Raw genomic sequence first — 26,319 nt, forward strand, 5'->3', positions numbered from 1 at the left:
CAACCCTATATATTATATGAATATATAACACATCATCGATTCCACGACCTTATTGACCTCCAATTATTGTAACATTGTTAATTCAACATGTTCCATCCTGTTTCTTAATTTAAATATAATATTCCTCTTGGAAAAAAAGTTGCTTTTAGGTTTTTAATCTGGTGAATCCCAGCCATCTGCTCAACTGTTCAAATAAAGGTGTACTTAACAAAACTGATAAGTAAATATTTTTAAAAGCGAGACCAGGACAACGTGCAGCCCGGTAAGACTAAAGCAAATAACGTGAAGGTTGTTCGACTTGCAAGTTAATAATGGACTATTTTAATTATTATTATCTTGTATTTCTATAGGGCAAACAATTCCCGCAGCGCCTCTTACCGTCCATACATTTTAATTTTTTTTTTAGATCATTTTTAATTGTGTGCCGGGCTCTACGTTCCGTAATCCTACTGAAGACAATGTGAAAAGAAAAAGTAAACTTAAAAAAGGGAAAAGTTATTATTGTTAACTATTATTTCTATAGTTATTGATCGGCAGACTAAGACGGACCGATACGTTAGGTAATGCGGTCCAGAAATTGCTAGAGGTTTGTATGGCACCCAAACTTGCTCCGTTTGTTCATTTGCAATCTGTGTAGGAATTCCGCCCATTGTCAATAACCATTTGTTGAAATAAATATGCATGCAAATAGAAAAGCTATTTTAAGGCACGGTTTATTAGTAGTAAACAGATATGATGGTATCACCTCGGCAGCAGGCAAATGAAGCAGTGTTTCCTCCCCAGTTAAATGCTTTGCGTGTGTATATACTCTACTGTTCCAAAGTTTGGGGTCACTCAGTTCTTTTCATGGGAAACAATGACATTTTGGGCTTTAACATAAGGGTTTTCTAACCATCAATTAGCCTTTTAAACTTTTACTTGGATCAGCGAACACAACGTGCCATTGGAACACAGGAGTGATGGGAGTGATAAAGGGCCATTGGAACACAAGAGTGATGGGAGTGATAAGGGGCCACTGGAACACAGGAGTGATGGAAGTGATGATGGAGTGATAAAGAGCCTCTGTGCGCTTATGAAGATATTCCATTAAAAATAATCATTTACATTAACAACATCTGCGCTGTATTTCTGATGCATTTCATGTTATTTTAATGGACATTTGTGTTTCTTTCAAAAAACAAGGGAATTTCTAAGCGACTCAAAATTTTGAACGGTCAAAATTTGGTTCCCGTCTCCTTTTCCGCAGCTCAGCTTCTTCTCTTGCCTCTTCTTATTCTTCTTTCTTCATTTGGTTCTACCTGGTATCAGCTCTGTTATCCAGGTACTCCTACAAGAATGTGGATCCTCCATACACACCCTCTCCCCCGATTGGAGAAACAGGGGAGAGGGTGCCCCTCGATTGGAGGAACGGGGGGGAGGATGTCCCTCGATTGGAGGAACGGGGGGGAGGATGTCCCTCGATTGGAGGAACGGGGGGGGAGGATGTCCCTCGATTGGAGGAACGGGGGGGAGGATGTCCCTCGATTGGAGGAACAGGGGAGAGGATGTCCCTCGATTGGAGGAACAGAGAAGAGGGTGTACTTCGATTGGAGGAACGGGGGAATAGGGTGTCCCTCGATGGGGAGAACAGGGGAGAGGGTGCCCTCAATTGGAGGAACGGGGGAAGAGGGTGTCCCTTGATGGGAGGAGCGGTGGAAGAGGGTGTCCGCATGGTGTGCGCTGTGAGGTAAAAGGTAAAAGCAAAAGGTAGTTTTTAATTTTATATGAATAAGACAAACCCTGGCTGAGGTAATAAAACATTAATCTACTGAATCATTCATCTACTGTATGATGGCAGTCATCTCCAATGAATTGTCCTGTTTACTTTCTACATGTTTACCTCACTGTCGGGTTATGGCGCATGCTTTGGATAGGGCCTCACCCCACGAAATTCAGAGGCCCAGAGAAGATACCAGACACTTCAATAAGTTTTTAAAAAATTACATCACTTGATTTAAAGGGTTCTGCATAACCGTCACAAAGAAAAGGACATTAACCGTAAAAATGCCACAGGAAGTGTATGTTGGGCTATCAAGTCCTTAATTGGTTTGCTATGCTGATAATCTTATAAAAGAACTTTAAACCTCTATGTGTATCACGACAGAACTGAATCTATTCTACATCTGATACAACGGGGGAAATAGTTTTTAGTTGCACACGCTCTCAAGAACACTTCCTGCACATTCGCATCAGCGGAAAGTATACAAAAAGGGAAATTCCTTCAATATTCTGAAATGCTTTTTGGATGCCTGAAATTCCGTCCCGCTCTGGCGCAATTTACGTCGTTAATAAAGATGGAATGCTCAGTGTGTTCAGAGGACGTAGCTATTTAATGAAGGCGCTCAAAGAAGCCATCATATCTATTGCTAGTTGGATAATTTAACATCCCGTTGAAAGGTGATCCAGCTCAGTGGTGGGTGACGGGCTGTGTTGTGGTTACTCCAGAGCTGTTGCCACGAGATAACCATCGACCTATGGTGTCTAGGCTCGCACACAAAGACTTAATGGAAAGTTTGCTCGCAGCTTGTTCCCAAAAATTCCCAGCTGGGAGCCACTCAAAAGGTTAAGATGAAAGATTAACGCGTGACGGGGCTGTGTGGGTAATTAAGTCCTTCCTGGACATGGCGCACAAGCCAAACAGATCACAAAATACAAACAAACAACAATCTGGAACGACATGTTTTAGAAGCTAAACAAGTGTTATATTTGGTATTACAATGTAACACATACAACAAAAACATTACAGTAGATATATTTCCAAAAGCCTACGCTTTAAAAAAAATTATTATTATTAACAGATTATCTACAAATTAAACAATATATTTATCAGAAACCTACCCGAGGGCCACCCGATAATAAAAGTAAAACTCTTTATAAAAATCTTATTGCATTCTTATACAATGGTATTTGCTAAATACGTTAGTAAAATTCCATAGGAATATCCGTCTTAAATTCCTGTTGTCTGGATTTGCCCGATTAATCCTCTTCATTATCTCTCCCTTATTCTTAACTTCCTGGTTGTTGCTGATTGGTTGCTGCAGCCTTTGCAAGGTGGGCAGGAGACGGGGATAATATCAGGACAGGAAGTTGATCAGATAACGCTGAATGCCCCACATGGATACAATGCTTGTATAATGTTATACAAACTACCAATGTTCCTCGTCAATAGCTTTGCGGAAGCCGAGGAAGGATTTTCTGGTCGTGTGTGTCCTATATTCTGGATCATGTGACGCGTTTCCATGGCAAAGACCCTCACCCTACACAAAAAGCCTTGCAGGCACCGTGCTTAGCATTGCAAGGCATCGTTTATGTCATAAATCCTCAATTTCAAGGAGGACGTGAATATCAGCCCCTATCTCATCCTATATCCTCGCAGCATCACCAATGGACGGTGAACTGTTACCATGGCGATTATTTCATCCGCAGTGCTGGGGGGGGGGGACCTTGGTAGGAATCATCAAAGCAACACTAATTTTGGCTTCATATGAATTGAGAAACAAGCTTTAATGCCGACCTTCAAAGCTGAGGTGGAACAATGGTTACACGCATACCCTCGAATAAAATAATAATAATAATAATAATCTAGTGGATTTAACATGGCCGTGACGTCTACAATACCAAGAAGCCAATTATACTTATTAACAAGGACATTGTGAAGCCCAACATAGTCCATAATCAGCTACATCGTGTACAACTGTGCCAACCCAAAGCTTCAACTGAATGGCGGACAATTCAGATGTTTTGGGGGCCACAGCTACCCTCTCCTCAAAGATAGAGGAAGGGAATTTTAACCATGCATGGGCTGAACAAGAAAAATGGATGTGGCCAGATTGGCCCAAGAGAAAATGGAATCGTTAGCTGGTAGATAACTTTTATGAGGCCAACATAGGAGAAGACCTCAGAGACTTTGTTTCAGAAGCTTATAAAACTTTACATCTTCTTCTCTGTTAGCCGAATAAATAATATTTTTTATCCACTAGGTAGCCATAAGGACCACTGCACGTGGACAGGATAAATTAATATTCGTTCACCAATCACTTTTATTTTCTGCATCGCCAACCCTTTCAAGAGATCCATAGACATTTTGAGACACACCAGGTCAGCAGGGTAATTTATCGCAAGCTATTCAGGGAGGTTCTGTGTTGATTGTTCGGTTATATGATAATGAATTCAATCCTCTGCATCACCTCTTGCATGTAAGCGGCCATTTTGTTTCTAAGCATCACCTCCTGTAACTCACTTCTGGCTAGCGTAGAGCTCAGTGTCACAGGTAGCCGGCCGACAGCTGCACCGACATGCGTTCTCCAGACTTACAGCATATTTCCAGCAACAGGTGAGTGACACTATATAAACATGTCTCCATTGGAACGGAGAATGGTAACCATAGTCCCGCTGGGATCTTTATCCAAAGAGCACACAAGCCACAACGTATAATTGGATATATTATTAAATGTATTGAGCCGGGACTACTTTGTGTAGCATCAAGGCGGCAACATGACTTAGAAACCAGAAAAGATGTGGTTCTAAAATACTTTTTTATAGAATATTCAGAAATGTAGATGTAGAATTTTCCATGTCAGGGCTTAACATAAAAGTTTATACCTCTATCCATTGTAATATTTTAAGGTGTTGCTCCATTTGGATTAAACTTTATTTGCAGTCTCTAGTATGTTATAGGGACATTTTAATGTCCCCGACAGCCTACACTATAGAAAAATGCATATTTAAGTAACCCTAACCCTCTGCGAGTATTTAATATGCATTCTTCCAAGACAGAAGCTGCAGCCCTGCTGCCAAAGCTGCCCTCTTTTGAAGTTATCTGACATTCCTTGACACAGCTGGAGGTGATTGTATCACGTGCAACACTTGTGAATAATCCTTCAGGATTCCACAAAATACTGTTATATACATTTTTGGCGATGATCCCCGATTGCCCACATACCACCTCTCTCAGTTATCTTGTATTTATTTATCCCCCCCCTTTCTGTATAAAACTAGGTAGCTGTACAACACAGAAGCTGCCCTGCGAGTGCGGATAACAGAATAACCTTTTTTTTTGAGAATTTTGTTCATCCGCAGAGAACTACAAACAGGCTTTCAAGCCCCGAACATCAGTAACAGGCTTCACTCGATACCCGCTGCTAATATACGGACACTGAATGGGACAGGACTTCTGCTGACTAAGGTTAAGTTCTTTCATAAACTGGATTGTGGGCAATAAAAACAGCATGTGGCCCCTGCTTACAGCAAAACACAGAACCAGTCCTGCTGCGGGGTATACGGCTTCGAGCGCTTATGGACGGGAAGAATTACTTTGACGGAACCGCTAGACTAATTTAACTCTTTGGACTGCTCTCTCTCTCTCTATATATATATTAGATAGATAGATAGAGAGAGAGAGAGAGAGAGAGAGAGAATATAATAATATATTTTATAATATATTAATGATATATAATAATGATTATATATATACACACATATATATATATATATATATACACATATATATATATATATATATATATATATATATATATATATATATATATATAGCCTGGTACAGGGTCCATTTATAGTTCAGCAAGCGCACAATCACTGAGCTTTGGCTTTAAGCCCCATCTAGCATGACCGACGATTCCCATGGTTGAAAGGCTTTTTATACGTATAGGAGACGTATATGTGTGCGTGTTTTAAACGGTTAATACTAAGAAAAAGGTTCCATAGGCCATTTATAGCAACAGAAGTTTTAACACCGAATGCAGAAAATGAGACATGGGATTAGAGAACGGCTTAACATAAAACTTGGCAGCAGGTAACGCAATACACAAACCTTATAAAAATACACAGATTTCAAGTAGACTGTGAATTTTCAAACAAAACCTCTTGTGCGTTAGAAAAATACATTTTAAGGCAGGGACCGAGGACAAACGTTGCATTGTTTGTGTATTATTAAACACCTCTTACATGTAACCTGGTGCCCAACTCTGTTTGACTTGCCCAAGTGTTGGTCCTGTCTTAATGTTTCTGCAAAAGATCAGCACCAGGGAAGGTTCCACAAGGACACTTTCAAATGGGCTCCTCGAGGGTTTCTGCCCTTTTATTGGGTTCCCTATGACGGTCCAAGCCTAACCTGGACAGGGTCGGGGTCCATAAAGCCAGCCAACAGACCAGAGAGACGTTTGAATGTCCGCTCGTTAATTAGATAGTGTACTCTCTGATCACTTCTCTTTTAGTTATGCGAGAGCCTTGGTGCCCAACGTGACTCTTCAGTCCATACTTACAAGTAAAGAAAGTACTTCATATATACAAAGAGATATCTCCTTTTCTACAACACTTTGTTTTGTTTCCTTGAACTCATAAGTTGTTTCCCAACATAGCTTTGGAGCAGAGCACCGTTAAGTGATGGACATGTTTAGGGTTCCAGAGGTTGACAGCAGTACCACAGCAGGTCTCTGTACGCCCCACATTATTTGGCTCTATACATCGGGTAACGCAAATCTATGGATATGCCACAGATCGACAATCAAAAAAGTATAACGGTGCCAAACCACCCGCTTACCTCTGGTGTTTGTCGCCATGTCAGCTACCTTCTGAAAGGCGTCCAAAAACGCTGCAGCTGCCACCACAGTAGTTCTAAAAAAAAAATAAAAAAAAATACAAATAAGAATAAAATAGTCATAGTAGACCAGCTACTTGCATCTGTATGGGATAGAAGCACTGACTGATATACTGACTGCTCGGTCCCGTCAAATTTCCATTGTTCCCCTCTTTGGGGATTCTGCAGAACCCACCATATGTATTTACCCCTCTCCCCACCTCCCAGCTAGTTGCCACACATGTGATATACTTGCCAACCCTGGCTTGGGGAACAATGTGGATGGGGGTCTGTTCAGACCCCCCTGCGCAATCACAGAAAGAGCTCCCATTGGCTGCTTGAAGCAGTAGACCGTCCCTTTAAGGAGCAGCAATGCCCCAATTCCCTGTAAAATTTTGTACATATGACGTGTGGATTATATTACCATTGCGTTTTTTACGGTTTTTTTTAAAAAAATTTAAGGTTTTAGTTTATGCCCAAAGATAGATTGTGCAGATACTGAATTCAAACTCCCATAATCCTCAGCCAGCAAAAGGCTTTGACAACGGCTGCAGCGGCTCAGTTCACCGGGGAACAAATCTTTTTGGAATGACAAATAGAAAATGATAATTCAGTCCACAAATCACATGGGTTATCCCCGACTCCCAATCTACCTTCTCGCTGCCAGTGATACATTGTTTCGTTTCGCTCCACATACCGTTAATAAAACGTTTAACGGCAAAGTGCGGTAATATTTGTATAGTCGGCTGGTAATTCACACCAGATCTCACGCAGCTTTATAATATCCGAGATGAAATTTACATTTTATGCAGAATAAGGAGAGGAAATCGCCAGCCAATAGTAATCTTTTATTCTTTGCTCTCCCATAACCTAAATCTGCCTGCGCTACCAGGTTCTTATGTTACTATGGCAACAGATTTGCCTATCTTCTCTAGTGAACCCCTGCCCTGCCGCACACAGAAACTGGAGGGGGGGGGTGGAGGAGGGATCAAGAGCCATCGTGTATGGAGGGTTTGCGCACCGAAATACGTCAAACTAAACACTTCCCCCTATCCTGGTATCTGTGCCGGATTCAAGAAGAAATCCCATTAACACTTTCAATGAAAGAAATTCTGCTGGACCACGATGCCGGCCATCTACAAGGAATAACTGGCCATGAATGGCTTTAGTCATTGGGTCTACCATTCCAGCTGGAATGACCCCCTTTAAATGAGACCTGAAATTGGGGGTTAATTTTACAACCGGTTAAATGGCCAATATCATTTGATTACCGTATTTGCTCGATTATAAGACGAGGTTTTTTTCAGAGCAAAAGGTCTGACTATGAGACTAAGATCCAGATCCCCCGCACCGCTGCAGGGGACCTGGATCCTTCTGTCCCCCCCCCCATTTAACACTCCCCACCCCACACACACTTACCGGTGCTTCCAATTTCCTGCTGTATACCAGGGCGCGGGTTGACGCACCGGTGCGGGGAACTTTGATCTCTGACAGTCGGGGAAGGTCTGCGCGATGGACGCAGACAACCCACGCTGCTAGCCCCGCCTCCTTCCGGATGCAGCGTAAGTTGTCTACGCGGATCGCGTGGACGTCAACCCGCTGCTCCGGTATACAGCAGGAAGCACCGGTAAGTGTGTGTGGGGTGGGGGTGGGGGGGTGTTAAATGGGGGCATAGGGCATTTCTGGAAGCAGAGTGCTCTATGAAATGCCTTTTAACCCCCTGAACGCCACTCTGCCTCCTGAAATGCCTTATACCTCCCTATATGCCACTCTGCCCCATAATATGCCTTTTAACCCCCTGGCATATAGGGAGGTATAAGGCATTTCTGGAGGCAGAGTGGAACATAGGGGGTTAAAAGGCATATCATGGGCCACAGTGGCATATAGAGGGTTAAAAGGCATATCATGGGCCACAGTGCATTTATTGGAGTGGCAAGCCTGGGGGCAGATGTGCGTAACTGGGGGGCAGGTTGGAAAATACAAGGAAATAAAAACAAAAAAATATTTTTCTCAATCATAGCTTTTATTAAAAAATGTAATAGTTTACATGAATTAACATTTACTGGTAAAACTTTTTTCCTATAGGGTCGTCTTATATTCAGGCTTTTTCTTTTTTTTTCCTAAATTAATATTCAGATTTTGGGGGGGTCGTCTTATAATCGAGCAAATACGGTATTCATTTATTTATGTGTAAACAGAGACCATTCACCAAGCATCTCCTGTTGACCATGCATGGTCCAGGGTGGAGCCCTCACAGGTTACAATGAGTTTCCTTTATCCTGTAGCTCTTTAAAGTAAGGCATTAACAGGACTAACCTCCCATATTCCTCAAAAGATCAGCAATAACAGTTCTGCCACATCCAGGGCAGCAGAGGGGTAACTAATTTAGAAACACAGAGCTTGGAGGCAGATCAGACCAACTCGGCCCGTCTAGTCGCCCGTTTTTACCTGCTGTAAAGCCTAAAACCTTAATCAGTCGTTGGTCTCCTCTTAGATTCAGGAGCCGTATGCCCATCCCATGCATGTTTAATACCCCTCACTGTATTGGCCTCTACCTCTTCTGCTGGAAGGCTGCTCCCTTATCTACCACCCTCTATCACTGATCGTTTCATCACTCCGGAAGATGCCATATTGAGTAGAAACCCTGAAGCCAGGGATAGGAAACCTTTGTAGATTCATACGCAAAGACATTGAAAGTGGCCATTATCGTGTAAATAACGTCTCCGGCGTTATGACAGGCGAAGTACAAAACTTACCGAAGCTGCGACTGCAGTTTTCCTGCTTTGTTTATAAAATCTTCCCAAACAGGGTAACTTCCCTAGAGAAAAAGAAAAAAAAAAAGGGCAGTGTTACCAACAAGTCGGCTACTTTGTGACGTCATATGACCATTCATAGTGTAAATGAATAAATTAATGAGATCAAACCCATAATTAAACTGAGCATTATGGACCAGTGAAATACTCTGGGTTCCTAGAAAAGAGGGACATCAGGGGAGGAAAAGAGGGATTGAGATATTCGAGTCCCAAAGAAGGACTGTCCGTCCTGAACAGGGGCACATAGAAGGTATGGTGTAGGAATGAGCATGGAGCATAATCTGTAAAGTGACGGTTCCCCTTTAAGAAGAATTGCGGTCGTTTTACGCTACTTGTATAGGGTGCTGTCAGCAGGTTGCTATCTGAACTCTGGATAATGGACCTCATTCATGATGCCGTGAAGTAATCTTCCCCGCATCAGAGAACAGATCTGTGTCGCGCATGTGAATGGGGCATTTCCTCAGCGCATCCTCATGAAAGGCACTTTGTTAACCAGGCTCGTTGTGTAAGGAAATAGACGTTATGCTTCAGACACAAACCCTCTTTCAGCAGCGGAAAATCTACAGCTTTCTTGTTTTTTAGGGTCACTGAATACCTTTTGATCGCGAGCGAGGTGTGTGTACCGCCAGGGGCTACTACCCTAAAGACTAAACACAACCCTACTCCTCAGAACTTTGGAATTAAGGGTTACCAACCCTCGTCTTGTGTGTTAATCTGGTTTTATAGCATTTTAGAATTAAAGTTATTCCAACCAATTCACCCACTAGACACTTTTTATGGTCCCTTTACATTTTTGTGGTGTTGCTTTTACAAACGCTTTAGGGATTCTGCACATTTTCTTGTATAAATTTTAGTTAGTGGGATCTGTAATGGTTCGGAACGGAGGTAGTTTGGACCAGGGGCTATTCTACACTCCATTAGATCCAAAGGTGAGAGGTTCTATAACAGGATTTACTATATCTCCTGGCCAACATCAGGAAGAAAGCCTACCTCTCGATCACATATGATCACATCAATCATTCCTTTCTCAGGTTTCTTCATTTAGGACTTTACGTTTACGGAACCCATCGTAATCATCTGCGGTGCTATGCTGGGGAAGCTCAGATAAGAGACTTTACTACATATTTCCCACAATATTAATAAATGTACAGACTTGACTATACCGGTAAATGAAAGAAACGAAACAAGAATCTACCCATGATTTATTTTTTTGGTGAATAATGTTTTTTGCCTTTAAAGTAGGCTCTCTTGGAGGTCTGTAGAAAGTTGTCTGGGGGTCTACAAAGCCTCCTTTAATCCTACTTTTCTCTCCTATGTCACATTCAAAATATAGTCTCTGGTTGTGGGTCTAGCACATGGAAGGTGTTTGAAGCCTCCCATCATAGCTCTCCATCAGTTTACGAGCTATGATCCCCCCCATAGGGTAGTGAAGGATCGTAGGAGATCCGACCTGCTCACACTTGGAATTAGACGCCATTACTGACTGAGATAGATCAAGTCCAACTTTCTCCTTGGTCTCCCCCACATCTGCCCATCTTCAAATGCAAAGAAAGCACAAAGGCCGAGCACTGTGTGATCTCTCATGGACGTTGAATATGCAAATGCATTCCCTGGAGGACCCCACAAAAGCCTGCATTTACAGCTTAAACACCACGTAACTGGCTGTTCGCGCAATGGAAATGGCAAGACGCCCAATGTGTATGGGAACTGATAGAGGAACATATCTGGGGTCACCTTAAATATTTACAGTCAGATAAAGCATAAACCTATATTGGAAATGCTGTATATGACATCAACCAAGTAAGGAAATGAATGTTCATTCTATAGGTAACCATAAAGAACCGATTCCATCCATACCGTCCCACTGAAAAGCGTTCACGTGCACCACAACATCCATGCAGCGTCGAAGAATAAGATATTAAACAAAAATAACAAATTGATAATATTACATCAATAAATAATAAAAATTTTACTTGTGATCTATGCAATTAATGTAAGTTTATGCATTTTATCACCGACAGTAAACTAAAGCCATCGTTACACAGGATACTATTGAATGGTAGAAGTTTTTGCGTGGAATTAAGGGTCGGTATTATCATGTATCCCTATTGAGGGACAGCTCCCAAATATTTGTTTAGCGAGCGCTGTTTATCTAGCTACGTGTCCTCCCTCCCCGCTCAGTTAGCACTGCAAACCTCGTAGTCATGGGACAATGAAGCCGGGTAAAAAAATGAACAATTAAAACACAATCACCTTTTCTCACAAAGTCTTCTCCTTAGGAATTTGCCAACACCGCACCCAAGAAAGCTGAACAAACATCAGTAAAAACAATATTTAGAAGCCAGGGAGATAAGGTTAAGGGGACCCTCCAGCCACCGCACAACCAGAAAGTGCTCCCACTGATTTCAATGGGAGCACTTACTAGTCAATGATTGGCTGGTTTAAGTAGCCAGTCAGTGGCCTAGAAACCACGGAAAGGTCGCAGCTGTAGTCGGTACAGCAAATTGAAAGCGAGAGGCTACGTGTCTGTTAACAAAATATTAATCAGATCCAAGAAGATGGAACCAAGAATAGGTATTCATGGCCACGAGGCAAAGTGCATCATGTAAACTCGTCCCAAGATTATTATTATTATTATTATACATATTTGATGAGCAGCGGTGATAATTATATCTGTTCATTTAGCGGCTGAAGCCGCATATGCTATGTCTGACCTAATATGTTTATGGATTTCATCACCTCCACAAGGAGCACCGAGCGTTTGCCAAACACGGAATAATTAACCGGCCCGACGCCTTCCTCTTCTATAGTCATAATTAAAGCCGTCATAATGAAACAGGAGGCAGAGAAACTCCAGATGTAACGAAAAGGCCTGACGTGACCCCGACATTCACTGGTGAAGATTTATGTTGGCAGAACGTCCTGGGTACAGACCAGGAGAAGCTGCAGCGCTGCAGAATCTGCATTTAACCATCCACGTGCCGTAAAGGTGTGAGCCACTTGACAAGCAATGAACAAAACAACAGCAGACGCTGGCCTGATGTCACTAAAAGAGGGGCTTCCACCATACTTTTATATCCTTAAGTTATTGTCCAATGGTTGTTAGGAATATATATAGATGTAATACTTGTGGCAATAAGTCTCATAAATAGTAACTTTATCATGGAAGATATTCTGCTATTTGAGAAACTATGACTTGGTTGGAAGCCTCTTGGAGATATATGGGACGGTCACACATCTATGGCACAAACGGCATGAAACGTCCTCACACAAGCCAAACTGTCACTGTTTCGCTGGACTATTAAGGAAGGTCGTCCCCGCAGAAGTTCTTCCGCCCAAACTACCGCTACTGAGAGGGGAATTCCCAGCAGCAGCAGTCCAGGACTTAGATGATCCCAACAGTGGACAACCTCCCACCAGCTGGAGATAGACTCTGAGCGGCAGCAGCCGCGGCAAGGCACAGCACGAGACAGGAGCACAAAGCAGGATAGTCGGACGAGCCAGGGGTCTGATACACGGAGCGGGTAGTCGGACGAGCCAGGGGTCTGATACACGGAGCGGGTAGTCGGACGAGCCAGGGGTCAAAACCAGAGATAACAAGCAAAGGTACCGAATCGTGGAGCAAGGGAGAGTCAGGCAAGCCGAAGGTCAAAAACAGGAAACAAGATGCACGAGCTAGATACACGAACTGAAGACCACAACAGGGTGCTTGTGAAAGGCACAGCCGGCTTTTAAAACTGGCGCCATTCCACAAGCCCCTCCCAGACCAGGACCAAAACCACGCCCCCCAGCCGTCCATCAATCCTCCTGCAACGTGCAGCGTGCCCGGGAGGCGGACCGACGACCGGAGGACGGGTAAGTATACTGGCTCCGGGAACTACTGTTCCCGGGGCAGAAGCCTCCCCGTGTCCTACTACCTCGGGCGGAGGGTCGTCCGCTGTCCGGGAGGACGTTTTCCCGGGACCTGTGGACAACCCTTCGCCCGCTACTAGTGCCGCGGGCGGAGGACCGACCGCCGTCCCGAACGGCCGGCGTACGGGACCCGCGGCCAGACCTCCTCCCGGCGGCGTCCGGAGCCGTGACGGAGACACTCCCGGCTGCGTCCGGAGCCGGGACGGAGACACTCCCGGCTGCGTCCGGAGCCGGGACAGTGACATTACCCCCCCTGTGAGGGCCGGCCATAGGCCGACACATACTAGGTTTATGCGGAAATTTCCTATGAAAAGACCGGAGCAAAGCAGGAGCGTGTAGGTCCCGAGCAGGAACCCAAGATCTCTCTTCAGGACCATACCCCTTCCAGTGGACCAGGTAAGAGACGGAGTTCCTAATTTTTCTTGAATCTAAAATAGACTGCACCTCATATTCCACCTGGGAATCAATGACAACAGGACGAGGACGGCGAGTCAATCGGGTAAAGCGGTTACAGGTGAGGGGTTTGAGCAGAGAAACATGAAAAACCCTGGGTATCCTAAGGGAGGGGGGAAGAATTAATTCATAAGCGACCGGGTTGACCTTACGACGAATTCGAAACGGGCCGATATAACGGGGGGCAAATTTCATAGACGGAACTTTAAGTCTAAGGTTCTTAGTGGAGAGCCATACCCTATCCCCATTCATGAAGGAGGGACCCAAACGGCGACGCCGATCCGCATAACGCTTATACTTGTGAGCAGCATTAACCAGAGAACGGCGCACTTCGTCCCAAACTAACGGTAATTGTTTTACATATAGGTCTACTGCCGGAACTTGAGAAGGAGCGAAAGAAGAAGGCAAAGAAGAAGGGTGAAAACCATAGTTACAAAAGAAAGGACTAATCTTGGAGGACTCGTGAACAGTATTATTCCTAGCGAATTCAGCCCAAGGTAGAAGTAAAGCCCAATCATCCTGGTGTTCATTAATAAAAAGACGTAAAAATTGCTCAAGCGACTGGTTGGTTCTTTCCGTGATACCGTTAGTTTGGGGGTGGTAGGCAGAAGAAAAGGCTAGGGAAACACCCAGAGAGGCACAGAAGGTCCTCCAAAACAGAGCTGTGAATTGCACCCCCCGATCAGACACAACCTGGAGCGGGAGACCGTGCAGACGAACGACATGGTTGATAAACACAGGAACTAACTCCGGGGCCGAGGGTAATTTGGGGAGGGGAACAAAATGAGCCATTTTAGAAAATCGGTCGACTACTACCCAAACGACGGTGAAGCCCTGGGAAGGGGGAAGATCCACAACAAAATCCATGGCTAAATGTGACCACGGGCGGGAGGGTACGGGCAAGGGTTGAAGTAACCCCGAGGGTTTGACATGAGAGTTTCACAGACGAGGGAACGGAGGAAGTCCCGGTGTTCGCAGCAGGAGGAGAAGTCGCGACTGGAGAGGAAGTGGAGGAAGCAGACGGAGAACCCCCAGAGCCAGGATCAGATCTGGCCACCAAAACTTGAATAGCCCGGGCCATTTGGTCTAAAGTGTCCTGTATGCTGGAGAAACGGACTTCATGGGAATCCAGCCGTTGTCCGTGGGTGGAGAGTACCTTGCCAAGCTCAGATGGATCCATGACCCTGTTGTAATGTCACTGTTTCGCTGGACTATTAAGGAAGGTCGTCCCCGCAGAAGTTCTTCCGCCCAAACTACCGCTACTGAGAGGGGAATTCCCAGCAGCAGCAGTCCAGGACTTAGATGATCCCAACAGTGGACAACCTCCCACCAGCTGGAGATAGACTCTGAGCGGCAGCAGCCGCGGCAAGGCACAGCACGAGACAGGAGCACAAAGCAGGATAGTCGGACGAGCCAGGGGTCTGATACACGGAGCGGGTAGTCGGACGAGCCAGGGGTCTGATACACGGAGCGGGTAGTCGGACGAGCCAGGGGTCAAAACCAGAGATAACAAGCAAAGGTACCGAATCGTGGAGCAAGGGAGAGTCAGGCAAGCCGAAGGTCAAAAACAGGAAACAAGATGCACGAGCTAGATACACGAACTGAAGACCACAACAGGGTGCTTGTGAAAGGCACAGCCGGCTTTTAAAACTGGCGCCATTCCACAAGCCCCTCCCAGACCAGGACCAAAACCACGCCCCCCAGCCGTCCATCAATCCTCCTGCAACGTGCAGCGTGCCCGGGAGGCGGACCGACGACCGGAGGACGGGTAAGTATACTGGCTCCGGGAACTACTGTTCCCGGGGCAGAAGCCTCCCCGTGTCCTACTACCTCGGGCGGAGGGTCGTCCGCTGTCCGGGAGGACGTTTTCCCGGGACCTGTGGACAACCCTTCGCCCGCTACTAGTGCCGCGGGCGGAGGACCGACCGCCGTCCCGAACGGCCGGCGTACGGGACCCGCGGCCAGACCTCCTCCCGGCGGCGTCCGGAGCCGTGACGGAGACACTCCCGGCTGCGTCCGGAGCCGGGACAGTGACACAAACAATGTCGCAAATCTTTTTTAAAAGACCGCCTGCCTAATATTGTGTAGGTCCCCCTTTTACCGCCGAAACAGCCCTGACCCGTCGAGGCGTGGACTCCACTATGGTATCCGGCACCAAGACGTCAGCAGCAGATACTTTAAGTCCCGCAAGTGGCGAGGTGCGGCTTCCATTGATGGGTCCTGGTAAGCGACCCACCCGGCCATCACCGATTCATCAGACCGGCCACCTTCTTCCATCGCTCCGTGGCCCTGTTCTTTTGCTCACTTGTCCATTGTAGGCACTTTTGGCAGCGGACACACAAAAGCAGATCCTTTCACCTTCATGCACGTAGATTAGTAACATAATCGCATATTTGTTGCGACACAATAAGGCGGACAGGGTGAATGATACACCAAGGTACACAAAATGGGGGACATAGCGTCGGGTATTCGCTGCACCCCCGTTGCATTCTGGGCTTCTCTTGGCCTCCCTGCGTCTCATTTAATCAGGATGACAGCCAATATTAGGACGCTTGGCTTCCCTCGTCTGCAGGGACCGGCGCATGCGGTTTCCATGGTGATATCAGCATTTGCTTTAGGTGACAAAGGGTTATCTGTTCTGTATAATCTCCCCACCAGGATGGGAAACGTTAGATCAGGATTTATCGATATACGGCATATATGGCTCTTCAACGGTTGTCGAGGTCAAACTCTCATGACTTTCAGCCAGCTTTCATAGTCACTGTAGTTAATTTACTATAAAAAAAACAACTAAATGTGCCTTTTATATGAATGGTACCACAGACAGGTGATCCATGTAAAAGAGGCTACCAGCGCAGGGTTGTTCTGGTGTTGGGTCCTGGGCAAATACTCATCATGCCTCCTGGATAAAGCAGGCTTGCTCCCACAACACTCAGCCGGCTGCTGTCTGTGATGGCCCCTCCGGCCGCACAGGAGCCTCATTAATGGCGTCCAGAGAAGGCTTTGAATTGTAGGAGAGTCTTAGTGTGTTAAAGGGCAGCGCAGTCCCGCTGATTCAGCTCCTTGCTAAGCAATACAGCCATGAAAAATAAGAAAGGACTCGCCAAACTTGGGGTACTTTGACGTAGTGGCCGGCTGAGCGATATACGGACATACGGTATGACAGGAGCCCCAATATTTAGGAGCAACCTATATCCATACAGATATTTCTAAGCTCTGATGATTTACCGACACAGAGAGAGAAGAGTGCAAGGTTACCGATATATACCCTTCAGGTCCAAAAGCATAGCAGAGCATTAAGACAGGGCCACGGAGGTCGAGGGCCACAGAGGAGCCCGTGCGAGATCACACAGATACCAGCAATCACTTGCTATTCCTGCAAAAGGTCCCGCATGGCGGAATGTGCCGCCGAGACTATGTAGATGTGGCGTATTAACAGCCACGCAGTGATGCAGTACAGCGCAGACACGCACACACGCTTACACATTCTGTTAGCCCTGTCTACTGTGAAAAACAAGCAAACCTGCTCCAAATGTCACACGTGTTTGCTTTAGTTTGCACGCTAGTTTTTTTTTCTCTTCCTGGTGACACATTCCTGCATTTTCTTAACGTTTCCACGGCTCTGACCCACTAGAGGCGACGGAGTACAGGAGATCGACTTGGAAAAGGACGCCGCGGGTCACGGATCTACCCAACGGTACCGCCAAAGGAACAAATACAGAAGTGAGCACCATCTGTACAATGCACATCAATGTAACAGAACAGGGTGCAGCGGACCAATTACTCATAGAAACAAGAAAAGTTTTATTTTCTGCTGCATTGGCAACAAAGATTTTCAACCTATCGGTGCACTGCAGTACTAGAATCAAGCACTCTCAAGAAAATATACCTAAGGCAATATATCAGCGCCGTCTCCTTGTGTCACATGACTATGGCCAAGAATTAAACAGTCCCAGAGAAAATAGTTAAGGTGAAAAATATTTTTTTTTCTGTATTTTTTATTTTACTAAATATGTCCTGTACCCCCAATATTAACATTTAAAAAAAAAATTCTATGCTAATAAAATATTGAATACAACGTCTATAAAGACAGCGATGTGTTTCCGACCAGCTTCCGTTCTGTGACGTCGGGTGGGATGTCTACAAGACCACGCAGGTACCTATAGAGGACACCGAAGCCGACACATGAAGGAGCGTTACGTGAAAAGGCGTCCCCCGTCTTGTATTTGATGTAAAGTACTGCCTCTGAAACGTGGAGCAGGTGTGGGCTCATAAAGCCTGCCATCAAAGGCCCAGGGCCGGCTACAACATGTGGATTTCGTAGCCCCCTCTTCATAAAGGCAGAACGGGGCAGATCATAGCCTGCGAGCTCCGACGTGAGCCGTAATCAAGAAACGTCCATAAAAAAAGGGTTCGTTTATGTTCTTGATCCCTAAGCCGAGAGAAACGAAGGCCAAGCAGCCACTTTCTGCCCCCGGGGCCCAAGCTTGACAGAGCATTAGATTTGCTCTAATTAACCTGCAATCAAACAATTAACAGAGCACGTTGGAGGTTTATTCACTAAACCCTGAGCTGCGGCGAGCGAAGACGCTTTATCGCCCTAACACCGCCCTAAGTATGAGGAACCCCCCCTGACCAGACCCCATTTGCCCTGTCCTTTTATTACAAGATTTACTTGCTATTCACTAATGTTACAGAAACAATTTCAGAACCCAGTCCTGTGAAATATCGTGCAAAAAAAGACAAAGGTGTTTGGGGATCCTTATTGTGTCAAAGACAGGTAACAACGTTCTAGAAGAGCCGACCCCGGGACTGATGAAATATTAACCCTTAAATAGTCCATAGTGTCCTCACAGAAACCTTGATTTGTCATTATTTAAAGATACACCTGAGTCACCTGCATTCAAGCAGGGGTATCACCCATAACATACTGGTAGCAAAAGCGCCAACTGGGAATTTTGTAAGTGATCACGGCAGGGTAGAAATGGAAGGAGTCCAGACTGCGTGTCTCTGAAAATCTGCCGATTCACCCCGAGATTGGGGCAAAAACCCTGAGAATTCCCAAGTATGGTGACAACGGTCCTGTCACACTGAGCCTAATACTAAATATATATGTGTACGTATATGTGCTTTATGTACATCACATCTCTATAATCATCTACAATATACCAGCATCAGCTTTATAAAAGAGGCATCAACATTTTAATAGCCCTAAGTGTAAAGAGGCAAACATAGATAGAGCATAGCAAGGATCCCACTAATGGTTCCTCAATCGAAGCAATCTATTATACTTTAGTTAGCTTATTAAAGGTATCATCCCTTCCTTATCTGCCAAAACAGCCCTGACCCAGCATGGACTCCGCTAGACCTCTGAAGGTGCGCTGTGGTATCCGGCACCAAGACGTCAGCAGCAGGTCCTTTAAGTCTTGTAAGTTGCGGCCTCCATGGATGCGTCCCGGTGCCGCGTGTTCTCCAGGTAAGTGACGCACCCGGCCATCCAGTGATGTAAAAGAAAACGTAATTCATCAGACCGGCCGCCTTCTTCCATCGCTCCGTGGTCCAGTTCTTCTGCTCACGTGCCCATTGTAGGAGCTTCCGGCAGTGGACAGGGGGCTGCATGGGCGCCCTGACTGCTCTGAGGCCCCCCCATACGCAACAAACTGCGAACCTTTCTGTCAGAACCAGCATTAACTCTTTCAGCAATTTGAGCTACAGCAGCTTGTCTGTTGGATTTGACCGAGCCTTGGTCGCCCTGTCCTCGGTTCACCGCTTTTCCTTCCTTGGACCACTTTTGTTGGACAGACCGGGAACCCCACACTGGAGTTTTGGAGATGTTCTGACCCAGTCGTCTCGCCATCACAGTTTGTCTCTTGTCAGAGTCACTCAGATCCTTACGCTGCCCATTTCTCCTGCTTCTAACATCAACTTTGAGGACGAAATGTTCAAATATATCCCCCCACTGACAGGCACCACGATAACAAGATTATCAGTGTTATTCACTCCACCTGTCATAATATTATGGCTGATCGATGTATAATAAAGCATATCGGCGTATGAAGAACACCTGCCCCAGACACTCGCCACATATGATTCTAGAAACCCTACAAGGGAGCTGAATTTTGTTGCGCAGGCAGCTAGAAGGCAAGCAAACTTCCCCTCCCCCACCGCCTTGTACCCCCCTGGGCTCCTGCAGGACACCGTATCTAACAAATCGGCTATTTTTGTCTTTGCTGCCCCAGTTTTGCACCTGAGCTGCTTTTTAAAAATACAGGTGGAAACCATCACCCGTAATATTCTGCTTGAACGGCAATATGTGCCTTTAAATAATAGGTTTCTAAACACACACAGCACCCCCATCCGGCCCCCACTCTCATCTCAGAACATGCGTTCATCCTGGAGTAAATTCCATTTGTCTTGTGGCTAGAACGTGCCCCCATCTGCTGTATGCAGGGACTTGGTCACATACGAAGGGAAAGCAAGCACCTGCTATCACTTTAACGCTCCTCGACGGACCGCAAGTGCGGCCGAAGCGTTACCAGCTAATCAGAAATCACAACCGGCCAGGTCGTCCATTGATAATTAACCTGGTGCTACCTCTCCTGATAGGAACATACAGAGGGAAGCACAAATGCGCTCTAAAGAGAGGGCAGGTAAGAGAGGACCAAACACAATTGTGATGTCGCTTTTGTTTTTAGGTATAACATGGTATAATATTTCCGCATTGGTACAGAGCGGCCTTTAGATTCATGAGCAAACCATTGCCAGAAAAAAAATCATATTCATAGCTGCCAACTGCCCTGGAATTCCAGTGTTTTTAGACATCGCCTGTATTTTGGCCCCGTTGCCAATTTCATGAGAGACAGCCTGCCATCGGCTTTCTTACATACATGAAAGCAATTTCTATGTATATTTAATTCACACGCAGAATGGGACACATCTAAAATCCACTGAATTTCACTCCACTATTCCCCTCCCTGTAGCTTGTATTATTCAATGGCGGACAATAAAGAACAACCAGCCGCCTCCAGCCGGTCTCAGCGAAAGATTCTCCGCTCCAGGGGATGCGTGTGAACTCGTAGGACCCCGTGCTGCTGAACACGAGAGAGGCAATGGAGATGTCTCCTGAAGGCTCAAATGCGTCAGGGCTGACTGACCTACTAAATTATCCTCAAAAAACTGCCCCTGTAGGGGACAATGCTCCCAGCTGACACGTCACGCAAGTCCATGCGACGTGGAGCATCCAAAAAGACTGAGGACACGGGAACGAGAGCCACCAAATGTACAACTGAAGCAGGTATCTACTATTAAGCCCCCAACGCCAATTTTGTAGAAGACCCTCCACCTGGTTTGATGGAAGGCCTGCTCAGGCTCAGCTCAACGAAGAGTATGTTTCCAGCTCCACCGCGACGTGGTGCCACGATTATGGAAGACGGAGACTTGGAGTCTGATGATAAATGAGGGGGGAAATTTCTAAAAACAGCGCATCGTATTGACTTCTGCTCGTTACCATAGGTGCAAACTCTCCTGTTTTAAACCCAGAGGGGTATATTCACAAAAGGGAGGGTTGACAGGACAGATGTTATTTTCAGCTTTACTATGAAGGTCCAACCCCAGCGAGCTTCTGCTGCACTATGAGCTTGGCTGGCCCTGTGTAATGTATAGATAAATGGTGCAGCGAGGTTTCTTCACCCAGTGAATTACACATTATGCATTTTGTTGGAGAAACTTGCCAATGTTGGCCCTTCATAATGAATAGTGAATGAGGGAGTTGAATCTACAGCTCTCCTTTTAGTGAATAAACCCCAGAGGTTTTCACTGTAATCTCGGGGTGAATTAACTCATTGTTGGTGTGTCACAATCTAGAACTCCATATTCTTCTCTGATTTCATTGCATCTGAGTGTCCAGACTCGATCTTTTATCACATGTGAAATCCCTGCTAGAATACAGGTGGCTTGACTATTATGTTTACTGCCAGACAAGCCGTGGCTTTCATAAAAACAAACAAGAAGAGCCACTCATTGGCCACAGTCACAGCGAGACACTCCACCAAGTCAAGTCTTCTGGAGGGCATCTGAACGTTCTCCGAGTCGGCACGTTGGGAAAGTATCTCCATTACAAACAAGAAGAAGGGCAGCTCAAGGTTTTTACTGTATTGGCTCCTCTTCTCGTGGCAGAGAGCACCGTCGGCCACATTGCGCATGGTGATGAAGACAGAGTTACACGCCTATTGTATACGTGGCAACACTGGGGGCAGAAGACACTTTGCCACCAACATCATACTCAGTAGGGGGTTTTATTTATTAAAGGCGATTCGGGTGTAAAGTTCGAAAGGGGTCTTGTTACCATAGCAATCAATGGAATGTTCCCACTGATTGGACAGTTCCGTAGGGTTTCTATGGTGATAACACCACTTATTAAACTTTGCCTGATGACTTTAAGACTTACAAGTATTTTATCCTCGTATAAAACGAGTAACAGCATACTGGATGTTTTGCATTTTTATCCTATCTCACAAATCGCCATTTCTCGTAACACTCGATGATGTCACATCGTAACATACGATGCGTGTCTTAGGTGTGCAAGGCGCGAGCTGTAACAGCTCCAAATACCCATGAATTAAACATTCAGCACCATGGGGGGAGGGGGTGTCCTAATTGATTCCCAAGGTTCAAAAATCAATGGTCCCCACCAGCCTGATAAATATAAGACTCAGACTGTAAGCTCCTCGGGCAAGGAACTCCTTTCCTAGTGTACCCCAGTGTGTAGACTTATTATGATAGCACTCACTGTGCCCCCTTTATTATAAAGCGAATCTATGAGCGCTCAATAAATAAAAAATATACACATTATATATACAATAAATTATACATTAAATGCAGTGTGGATGCATCTTCTTTCTGCAAGGTGTTTATCTTGTACATGTAAATTTGTGAGCCGGACCCTCGTTACCCAATGTATCGGTTCGTTTTAGTCTATCAGTTCTAGTTTGGTGAGACCCTTTTGAATGTAGGGACTGTAAGAAGCGCTGCGGGAATTTTAGGCGCTACAGAAATAAGATATTAATAACTTCCCCATTTTTAATGTTACATTTTATTTCTGATGTCGTGTAAAGTAGGATTCTGGAATTTAGAGCCTTTCAATACCCCGTTAAATTATTAATGATTGGTAAGCACTCTTTAGGATCTCAATACAATTCTTGGAAGCCTTGGGTCAAGGGTAGTTGCCCCCCCCCCCCCACCTGACTTCAAATCATACTGGGGGGGTAAGGATTGGACCTTCTCAGGAAACCAGTTTGGACACAAATGATCAACAGTCACTATTTAGAGGTTAACCTACACTCAGGTAGCGCATGACTGAATGTAGTTAACCCACGCATCACTGAAGCCCTATGCTGGCTATGTGTTGGACAAAAACAAAAAAAAAATTCTATTTTGGGCGCAGCTCTAGAAATTAAATACGCTCTAGATTGTAAACTCTTGTGTACCGGTTTGTGTTAATCTGTCAGTTTTAGTTTTGATTATATGTATTGTAAGAAGCGCTGCGGAAGTTGTTGGCACTATATAAATAAAAGATAATAATCTGAGCATAATATATTCATGTGTTAGGGGTGGCTTAGCCTATCGTTATATATATATATATATATATATATATATATAAAACGATATATGATATATATATATATAATATCCTGTGATTGTCCTATACTTCAGGCTAATTCCACAGCTAAAAATATGTAATTTTTCTTATATATATATATATATATATATATATAATATATATATATATATATTACACACACACACAACACCTTAAATATAAATGTTGTTACATAATAGGAACTGTATCACCATCATATTCCGCAGCGCCATACAATGGGCTGTACAATGTGCAAAAACAAGGAAATGTACAAAAAAAAAATATTGCTCTAATTACCATATTCCTTTATCAATTCAACTAAAAAGACATAATTGCCCATAAATTCTCATCCAGAAGCTAAAGGGTAAATCTAATGCCCCCCCCCCAATAACTGGAGGTACAGTAAGGGTGGGGACCACTTATTTTGACTTCAGGTGGTTAACCCTTTAGATGCCATGTGGATATCTAAAGCAAAGATCCCCCCCCCCCAAAAAAAAAAAAAAAAACCTGAATAAAATCAGCTGTTTCTAGGCAAAGAAAAAAGCACACAGAGGGGAAAAAATGCAGTAGGACAGAAATGAAGATGAACACAAACAACAAACGTATAACACAAGACAATATTATTTCTTAAACCGGTTTTTCCAGCATGAAAAATAGAAGATGTGTTTTTTGGGGGGTTTTTTTTTGCCAAAGGCAGAGTAAAGAAAGGGTTAATGCATTCTACCGTAATTCCCCGAATCTATTTAGAATGTTCAAAAATTCTGATATATAAACAAAGCTACTATATGTCACAATGACTTAATCTTAGGAACATTGTTATTTATGGATCTATACACGCCTTTCATGTGGATGAATGGGCACAGCGCTCCCTCTGTAATAAATAAATAGCTGGTCACCTGTTTTAACCACTGAGCCATAATGGGGATCAACTGATCCCAGTAGTAAAAGGGTTAAATCTATTGATTGATTGCTTTTTTCTTACCTTCATGTCACTTATGATATTCTGGAACAGGCCTCCCAGAGCACTGCACTCCTTCTCAATAACAGCCTCCATGATTCAGTATTGGATCAATCCAGAAAAAGCAAAAACAAAAAAAAGCAGAAAAATCCACTAGTGTCAGATGAGCTGAGACCCCCAACAGATCTGGATCCGACCCCCTCTGTTAATTGCGTGTCTGTAGGAGAGGCTATGAGAGATCTCCTCCTTCCCCACTTCTTAGCAGGGCTAGAGAGCCGGGGTAGGGATGGGCTGTGAGACCCCCAGCTGGATCCTTCTACACGCAGATCCCAAGCAGGCAGATGATCAAACCTGATTCAGACACTTGATATGAGGATTAGATGCTCCCCACACTCAGCCACCGGTAGGAATGGGGAATCCATTGCTGTCCATAGAAGCTCATACTGCCGGTGGATCGTTGGAGGAGAGAGAGGGAGAGAGAGAGAGAGGATTAGAAGGAGATCAGCGCTGCATGTAAGATCCTTCACTGGGACTCTGCAGCCATGCACTGCAATCCTGCTCTCTCAATGCCTGGCTCTGCCCCTTCCGTCTGTCTGCGGAGTCTGTCCAGCCAGGACCAGAGCTCGGGCTCCCCCTGCTGGATGCTTTCATAATCCGCTCTTGACTACAAGCCCCATCATCCTGCAGGGTGTTTTACTTTCAGCCATCGTTATTACATCTATAGGCTGGGAAATATCTTAACATTCTCTGTCCTGCCTCTTTGGGACCCCATTTCTCAATACCCTTCTTTTCTTAGAATGTATGAATGAATCAATCACATTGCCCACAATCACTAAAATGCATGTAAGTAGTCCAAAAGTCCTAAATGAATTAAAGTTTTGTGAAAAAAATCTGGCATAAGATGTGGCGTATATTATGTATTAATACAATGCCATATGCTAAGTGTCTGTACCTCATCTGTATTTCTTCCACCCCAAACTCATCCAACCATGTCTTTATGGAGCTTGCTTTGGGTGGAAACTGACAATGGAACAAAGGAACATCCCAGTCATCGCATGCACTTTAATGTACATGAGTCTACTTTAAATTGTCATTTTCTCTATGTGGCAGATGGACGGAGGGGTTCAGCATAATTCTCCCCATTGACATTACACCGTTTCCCCGTGCCCCCAGCTCCTTCGGCCGAACACATCTGCTTGTCGCTGCGCGCATGCACTATACTTGTGCAAGAGTTCCAACTAGATCCCCTTAAACAAATGCAGAAAGTGCCCCATTAAATGCTGCAGCTTCTCCTAAAGGTAGGTGACCTTTATATGGGTACTTAAATGCCAATTAAGTGACTTTTAACTCACCACCTATTCAAGTGCATTTAAACATATTCTAAAAGTGCTTAAAAGAAAGTAGATCTATTAGAAAATGATTACATTGTAATTGTTTGATTCTATAAATCCCAAGATTCTAGAACCGGATCCATACACTAAACAAACTATATTTACGGATAATTTCCAGCAGAAACCCTCTGTGATGCTACAAGGGAACGAGATGAAACATATGGTCCTGTATTATCTTGTCACGCATGTTTATATTGCAACAAGATTAGAATTATTTTTTAACAAATACCCATTTTCTTTGAACTTTCCAAGAAATTAATTTGAAATGTATACGTAATACTTAGGTTATGTTTCATTTTGATTTTGGTGTGTTCAGAGCCGGCCTTAGTTGTTCTGGTGCCCTGTGCGTACTACTCCTCTGGCGCCCCCCCATCCCCAAAAAAGAAAGGAATAAAAACTTGTAACAAAACTCCCCTTTCTCACTATCTATCCCCCTGTATCACAATCTACCACCTCTGCCCCTTCTCACTGAGGGGGCAGAGGTGCACAGGTCGCACACCCCAAAGGCCGGCCCTGGGTGT

At 44.8% G+C, this 26,319-nt stretch overlaps 1 protein-coding gene across 12 annotated transcripts in view; it reads right to left on the minus strand.

Moving 5' to 3' along the window:
- Window positions 1-24,503, minus strand: part of LOC149305675 (protein MTSS 1-like) — a 71,774-nt gene extending 47,271 nt beyond the window's left edge. For all 12 annotated transcript variants that reach the window (XM_089477247.1, XM_089477239.1, XM_089477244.1 and 9 more), the window contains exons 1-3: window positions 24,432-24,503; window positions 9,391-9,452; window positions 6,599-6,672 (exon numbers count right to left, since the gene is read on the minus strand). In XM_089477247.1, coding sequence (XP_089333373.1) covers window positions 6,599-6,672; window positions 9,391-9,452; window positions 24,432-24,503 — 208 coding nt within the window. The remainder of the gene's footprint in view (window positions 1-6,598; window positions 6,673-9,390; window positions 9,453-24,431) is intronic.
- Between the last annotated feature and the right edge of the window lie 1,816 nt (window positions 24,504-26,319).

Source organism: Sceloporus occidentalis, unplaced genomic scaffold (assembly GCF_023333645.1).
Source record: "Sceloporus occidentalis isolate IW3139 unplaced genomic scaffold, rSceOcc1.0.p SCAF_11, whole genome shotgun sequence".
NCBI classification, from domain to species: domain Eukaryota; kingdom Metazoa; phylum Chordata; class Lepidosauria; order Squamata; family Phrynosomatidae; genus Sceloporus; species Sceloporus occidentalis.